This window comes from Salvia splendens, chromosome 22, assembly GCF_004379255.2.
Source record: "Salvia splendens isolate huo1 chromosome 22, SspV2, whole genome shotgun sequence".
Lineage (NCBI taxonomy): Eukaryota > Viridiplantae > Streptophyta > Magnoliopsida > Lamiales > Lamiaceae > Salvia > Salvia splendens.
In genome coordinates this window covers 17,752,833-17,761,007 of record NC_056053.1, presented here as the reverse complement: position 1 = coordinate 17,761,007, position 8,175 = coordinate 17,752,833, and the positions used below count along the sequence as shown (strand labels likewise).

Below are 8,175 nucleotides of genomic sequence, written 5' to 3'. Positions count from 1 at the left end.
CAACGTACGAGGTGGGGTACCTCACGATGAAGAAGCCCTCCTCCAAGCACATGCCGACATGCGTCAGACGGAGGCTCATATTCGACTCCAAAAGGATTTAGTTGAAGAGTTGTGGGCGCGGAGGATTGCAAGGCGTTAGTTTTTATGTAAATTTATGTAATTTTTTTAAATGTAATTTTTTTAAATGTATTATTTTTAAATTATTGTACTTTTTGAAATTTTAATAGTATTATTCAATTTAAATGTATTTGTCTCGTAAATTAAATTCCGTATGTTGATACGAGTGTAAATTAAATTATATAATTGTTATTAGTGATGTGGATAAGTAGTGTGAAGGCTATGTGAGGGCTATTTGATGTCCAGTTGATGTGGCAAGCTGATGTGGCAGGAGAATTATAGTGCTGATGATGTGGCAGTGTGAAGGTTATGTGAGGGCTATTTGACGTTCAGTCTTACTGGAGATGCTCTAAGAAAGACTGTGTTTTGTTACTTACTTAAATATGGCAGGGGATGCTGACGCCATGAGTTTTACACGCAGTTAGTTAATGAGACACGTTTAAAAGAGAAAAGCGGCGTTTAGTTAAGGTAAAAAATTTAGTCAAAACTTGAAAGAGAAAGGGCTATTTAGTCAAAACTTGAAAGAGGAGCAACATTATGGTATGTTTAGTTAAGGTAAAAAATTTCCCAAAATATGATTATTACTGAAAATGGAAATCTCATTTTCAACAAGCACAGGAAGGAAATAGCAGCAATGACTAAACGTTTGGAGCAGTACTATATAATGACGCTACATTAACGGCCATTCCTCTCGACGAAAATGGATACCGAAGCGGGTCAAACCCCCGAAACCCGAAGGCTGCTCACAGCCGCCGACTACTTCCTCCAACACCGCATTTTCGACGACTGCTGCAAGTACGCCGCCCGCGCCCTCGACTCCGACCCGATGAATTCCGCCGCCGCCAGAATCCTCTCCACCGCCGCCCTTCTCTCCGCCTCCAAAATCTCCGCCACACACCACGACTACTACGCCCTCCTCAATCTCCCCTATTTCGAATCCGACGCTTCTCAAATCGCCTCCAGCTTCCAAACCCTAGCTTCAATTCTCGATCCGAACGCCAACCCTAGCCCCCTCACGTCGGAGGCCTTTGATTTGGCGCTCAAAGCCTGGTCCGTCCTGTCCAATTCCGCGGAGAAGGCCGAATTCGACGCTGAGCTGCGGAGGTACATGGATGCCGGCGGTTGTACGTCGCGGAGCGTCGGTGGTACATTTTGGACAATGTGCCCTTATTGCTATTCCGTGTACGAGTATGATAGGGTTTATGAGGACTGCTGCTTGAAGTGCGTGAATGAGAGGTGTAGAAGAGTGCTCCACGCCGTGGCGATTAGGGTCCCTCCGCCGCCGGACGTTGTGGCAAAGGGGCAGTACTGCTGCCCGGGGTTCATGCCGTTTGATGTCCGTAGTGGTCGTAGCAATGGAGATGAGAATCCGTGGCTTCCGTTTGCGCCTTCAATCAACGTTGGTAAAGGGCTGGATCTTAATTCTTCCACCTTTGAAGATGCAGGTGGAAGGGTGAGAATGAAGAGGAAGAAATCTGTGCCCTGGAATTCAAGGAAGGTGATGGGTAATGGAATTAGTATCAATGGCGATGAGGCACATTTTGTTTATGGAGTTAGAGAAGAGAGTTGTTTGAATGTAGATAAAGAGGGAGGCCAGCCTTGTTCTGAACAAGTGGAGTTTGTGGAGGGAGATGATGATGTATACGTAAGTTTCTGATTTGGGAAATGGAGATCTATGACATGTTCATACAACTGACTGGAGCTGGAAGTAATTCACCTATTGCTATTTATTTATTGATTTGGTGGTTATGGTTTTTTCCTGTAAAGTTCTAGCCTTTTGGGGTAGTGATGACACAATGTGTTCTTGTAGCCTCCCTTGAGTTAGTTTTGCTTTCTTGTTTGTTTCTTCAAATTCTAGTGGAGTAGTACTTTATTAGAAAAATGTGATTTGCACCAAATCAACTATTGCCATTCTTGACATCCCTCTACCTGGGCTCTCTTTGACATTTCATTTACTTCAGTGTGCTATCATTTCTTTTAACAATCTTTTATAACATATGGTTTGAGTAATATCTTTGTGGGTAATGTCTTTCATTCCAAGTCTTAGCTTTGTTGATTCCAGAAATCAAATTCATTTGTAGACTTAACTGATGTGTATTTTGAAGCTTAATTAAGTTATCATGCATCCTTGATACATTTGGCTGATTGTTGTTGCCTTTGATGTGTGGATGGCTTGGTATTGGAAGAGGTGGAGGAGCCCTCTGGTTTTTTAGGTGTGAGCTTGGTCACTTGGAACTTTTTCAATATTCTCTCTGGTGAATTGCTGAATTTAATACCCAGAGTTGCGGAACTCATCAATTTAAAATTCTGAACTTGATATGAATAAAGAACCATAGTGAATTGTTTAGGTACCAGCTTTAAAACTATCCTTGTAGTTATTAGATCAGATGTAGTATCCTTATTAAATGAGCTTGATTGAAATCTTTGGGAAAGTTTATGACGTCATATGATTCGAATCTCTCGTTAGAGTCATCCAAAACGACATCTCTTAGGGCATCAATAACCCCGTCCCCATTTCCGGCCGCAAGTCCCCTCCACGTCATCATTCCTCTACAGTTGCGGCCCAGGTCCCAACTGCTGTAACCCTGCAGGCCGCAACTAATAAATGACACTATTCACAACTTCAATCTATTTTACACGTAAAATAAAAAAAACACCGGAAATTTATAACACGGAAAATTTCATTTATAACACGAGAATTTCATTTTTAATACAAAAACAATAAATTATAACCTAAAAATTATAAAAAAAATTAGAATATTAAAAAAAATCTGCATGTCGCCCTCCTTCTTCTTCCTCCTCCTTCTCTCTCTCTCTCCCCCTCCCTCTTCTTCCCCTTCCAAAATGTAAAAATTCAGAAAAAAAAATTGGAAATCTGCATCACGTCGTCGCCGCCCCTCTTCTTCATCTTCCTCCCTCTTCTTCCTCTCCCCCTCCCTCTTCTTCCTCTTCTCCCTCTTCCTCCCTCTTCTTCCTCTTCCAATTTTTGGCAAAAATTCCTTCTTCCGTCACGGCCCATCTCCGTGTAACGCGCGCCCAGGCCGGGCCGCGGGACGCTCTCCAGGCCGGGAACGTGGCCCCGGGACCGGCCTGGGCCGTGACTCTCCTCCGTGTAACGCATGGGACGGGCCGGGACTCGCGACTTGCGGCCCGGCCCGCCGCGTTACAGATGCTCTTAAATCCTAGCGCCACAAGCCGCTTGTTAGATAAGGCCATACCTAAAACAGTAAGTACAGACAGAGGCAACAAGGAACAGTTTCTTGAACAATAATCAGAGGTAGGCAGAACATAAGAAACCTATAAATTTTAGTCAGATCTGCACTTTTACTAATCATCTTTAGCAAGTGTTCCAGATATGGTGAATTGTGCAAGATCCTTTTTGAAGCGTATTGATATGCCATACACCATTGGGTAAATCACTATGTTACATTTAACGTTAAAAACCAGATTAACTTATCTTAAGATATATCACTGACTAAAAAATGTCGCTCTATGAAGACAGGCCATGGATCAAAGGTGGCCACCAAATGTAAGGCCAAAAAGAGTTGAATCCTTGACCAACGAACCAGATACAAGTGCCTCATCGTGCCATATAGATTGCATTGTATCTATCCCTTTTCTGATATTTCATAAATTGTTAGCATGTTCAGTTACATACATTACGCCAACCAAGACAAATTTCTCTATGAATGCTTACCTCCGAAAGTCATGCACATCTTCGCGTCTATGACTTTGATGACTTCCAATCCTTTGTATCTGAGATATATCCAACTGGATTCATAGGAGATTTCATTTCTTGTCCCTTCCGTATCAGATGTTCAAATTCGCAGAAAAAGGCACTAATCTCTTTTGCGGCCATTGTTACTGAAGTTCTATAGAATTTACTACTCAGTAATAACTTAGTCATAATTCAGCACTGCATTTGCATAACTGTAAAAAGGGATTAAGGTAAATTGCTTTAGTACAAGATTAAACGAAAAGCTATGATGAGTTACAGACACGTTGGGGTAAAAAAGGAAGCAAATACCATCACCAAGTGAATAAGGCAGTAAATGCACAGATTTTGATCGTGCATTCTATTTAAGCATCAAAGTTCTTTTCTTTTCCCCACAAAGCAATCATCTTAATTAATCTAAAGTATACTCACATAATTTTTATAGAATATTACAGGTCAGTAAATGAATCTTGAAACCTTTGCAAGTGTTGCACGAACCTAGTAAATAGAAATAAAACGGTGCATCCAGTATACATGAACCACAAGAGGAATAGTACTCCCTCCGTCCAGCCCATTAAAACTGACTCGTATTCCTTTTGGGGTGTCTCAATTCCCACCTAAACTGATTCCCACCTAAATTGATTCATTTCCTTTTTAGCAAAAAAACATCTTTCCTCTCTTCTACTTCATTTCCTCTCCTACTTTATTTTCTTTTCACTACACTTTATTCTTTCACTTCACTTAACTTACTAAACATCAATTTCTTAAATCTAATGCCATAAGAAATGCATCTTTTTTAATGGTGTGGAGATCATACCGCCAAGTTATGCTATCAAGATCTAAAGACATCAAGAAGAATGATCCGGAGCTTTTCTTTAAGATTGCAAAATAGGGAGTAATATCTTAAAAACCTCAAGTATACATTAAACAATAGATAATTTCATCAGTAATTAGCCCAGTAAAGGTACTATCTATGGCAGTTGATTTTCCAGGTGAATATCTTTGCAACACATGTTCAAAGCATCACATCCATGCAAGAAACTTAAAATAGATTACGAACAGAGTGAAAGTATGAAATTCTACCAAAAATTTAAATTCAGCAATGCAGCCAAAACATGTGTAAAAAAACAAATGACAAGCTTGGAGGAAATATGATCTGTTAATGGAAAAAAAATCCATGAAAAAACATCAATGTTAAAACCATGGTAAACTTTTGAAATCAGAACAATTTAAGTAAAATAAAACCTTGTGGTTGTAATTTGCAGAAGAGTCCTTTCTGATGTCAAATGTGTAGGACTTTGACTGCTTTGATACTCTAAAATGTCCCACAAATGTCCGCACTGGTGTCTTCACAGTTTTACCAGTAGGTTGAGATGAATTTTGATCCATCACCTTTATCTGCTTAAGTTGGCAACACGTACCAGCCATTAAAATGTAGCACTCTCACATACACATCAAAACTTATCATCAGGCATGAAACCCCTTTTCAGCATCTCATCATGAATGCTAAAAGCTTCCTTCAAATTTTCCTGAGACATAACCGTTTATTAATGATGTATAAGTAGCACGATCAGGGTTGATGCCCTTCTCAATCATCTTTCTGTATACTGAATTGGCTTCTTGCATTCTACCAAGTCGACAGAACTGATCAAGGATAGCATTATAGGTAACTAAATCAGGTGAGATACTCTCTTTCTTCATTTGATTCACTAACACAAATGTCATATCGACATTCTCCTCTTTCATAAATCCATGAATGAGAGTGTTATAAGTGAAAGAGTCCGGGACAAGCCCTCTTGATTTCACCTTCTTCAAAAAATCAAACGCCTTGCTCGGATCACCATGCCTGCAGTGGTCCTTGACAAGAGAGTTACAAATAACCATGTTGGGTTCGATACCTTTACCAATCATTTCATCCCACAATCTAAATGCTTCCGACACATAACCACGTCACAGAATCCGTTAATTAGACTACCGTATGTGATATAATTGGGTTGTATTGTTTTCAAAATCATGTCTTCTCTTAACTCCATTGCTCTCTCCATTTCACCGGCCTTGCAAAATCCGTCAATCAAAGTATTGTATGTAATCACATCAGGCTTCAGATTTCTCTGAAGCATAGATCCGAATAAGTTCACTGCTTTATCCACATTTCCAGACTTGCAATATCCATCTATCAGAGTTGTGTAAGTGCAAAAATCAGGAAACACACCCCTTTCCACCATCTCGTTGAAAAGTGTGTCTGCCTCAGAAAGCATCTTTCCTTTGCATAAACCACTCAAGATGGTATTGTAAGTCACTACATCCATCTGGCAACCAAGTTTCACCATCTCATCACGCACCTTCATTGCATCAGATATGGCACCATGCTTCAGAATCCACGAATCAAGATCGTGTAAACAACTTTGTCAGGTAACAGGCCATTGGACTGCATTTGTTTATAATAAACTATCGTCCAATCAAGATCCCCAATTCTTGAAAAAATCCCAATCATTGAGCTGTAACTAACCAAATCAGGGACGACACCACAACAGAACATTTCACGAAAAACGCTCTCAGCCTCTACACGATTATTTTTCCTCGAACACTCCAATAACAACTTGTTATAAGTAGCAGTATCACGACATACCCCACTCTGCATCATCTCGCTTACAACACTCTTTGCTCTCTCATAACACCCGTTTTTACACAAACCAGCGATTAGCGAGTTATAGGTCAAAAGACTCGGTTCCAAACCCTTAGCCCGCATCAGCATCATCAACTCCTGACCTTTCTCAACATCCCCTTCACGGCAATAAGCATTGATCAAAATGTTACAAGTCACAATATCCGGAAAGATCCCTCTTTCCTCCATTTCAACTGAAAAATCCTTAGCTTCCTCAGTCTTACACTCCTTACAGAACACATTCACCATGATGTTGAGCGTGTACACATTCAAATCCGTTCGACCCCTAACAACTTTATCGTAAACCTCCCTCACCAAATCAACCCACCCGATCCTACCAAGCCCACCAAGAACACTGTTGCACGCGTTAATAGAAACAACAACATTCTTCAATCTCAACATATAGAGCACCTCAACAGCCTCCCTAAACTTCCTAGCTTGCACAAAAGTCCTAATTAACAAATCAAAAACACTAGAATTCGAGCCACATTTCTCATATGTCTCTAAATCTGATCCAACAATCTCAGCTCTACAAGCCCCACTCCTCCTAATCATCCTCAATATCAAAGCTTGGGCATCAGAAACCCTTTTACTTATCACCAACACATGTATAGCCGCGCTCAACGACAGCGACGAGTGCATAAAGTGGGGGCAATTCGTTGCGACACAATCAATAAATTTCTGGCGAATGTGCAAATCATGACGGAATTCGTAAGTGATTTGCGCATATGTCGATGGTTTTAGCTGATAAAGTAAATGATTTCTGATCGAGTGACCTCTCTTTAGAGCCCACGAAATATTTTCAAGTAAAAATGCATCTGAAGATAGGGTTTTTAGAGAAGTGTGGTTAGCTGCGCTGTGACTGTGAGTGCAGAAACTGAGTGTTGTGAGGGGGAAATTCATGCGGCGGAGAAACAGCAGCGTCGCCGCCATCGACAAGAGGAGAGAAGCGTGACCTTTGTCGAAGCAATTGCGAATTTAGCAATCCGCACGTCTAGATAAAACACCGCGGAATTATGATTACAATCTTCGTCTGAAACAGAGTGGCGCTCGAGAGGATGAAATATATATACCAAAAATAATTATTTACCATTGTTAATTAAATTTTCTTCAATTGACTGCAACACCAACAACATAGGAGCATCCACAACGGTGGATGGATGACGTCCGTCCGTCCGTGCCAACGGCAAGAGCACGAGGCGTCGACGTGGCATGCTCTGATTTGTCCGTTGATTTATCATTTTTTATTATTTTTTTAAAAAAATCGAAAAAAATCTAAAAAATTCAAAATTAATAAAAAAAATATTTTCCCACTTCCTAATAAAATATATCCATTTTTTCCACACTTTTAATTTATTTTTTCATTATTTTTACCCCAAAATTTATACTTTCATCTATAAATAGTCTCATTTCAAACACAAAAAAATGAATCTATACCAAACAACTCTCTCAATCTCAAATTTTAGGATTTTAATTATGTAATTTTTAATTTTTAAGAGTCTAATTATGTAATTTTTAATTTTTAGTATTTTAATTATGTAATTTTTAATTTTTAGAATTTTAATTATGTCATTTTTATTTTATTTGTCATTTGTAATATTATTTAGGTTCTTTTAATGAATTTTAATATTACGGAAATATTTTTGTTTAATTGAATTTTAAATTGAATTGTGCTCGT

General features: G+C 39.5%; 1 protein-coding gene and 1 pseudogene across 1 annotated transcript; one reads left to right on the top strand and one right to left on the bottom strand.

The window, feature by feature from the left end:
- The first annotated feature begins 817 nt into the window (after positions 1 to 817).
- On the top strand, positions 818 to 1,774 carry LOC121786844. The gene has a single exon (XM_042185455.1). The coding sequence runs from the start codon at positions 818 to 820 to the stop codon at positions 1,772 to 1,774; it is 957 nt and encodes a 318-aa protein (XP_042041389.1).
- A 1,112-nt stretch (positions 1,775 to 2,886) lies between these two features.
- LOC121787990 lies at positions 2,887 to 7,523 on the bottom strand (annotated as a pseudogene).
- Between the last annotated feature and the right edge of the window lie 652 nt (positions 7,524 to 8,175).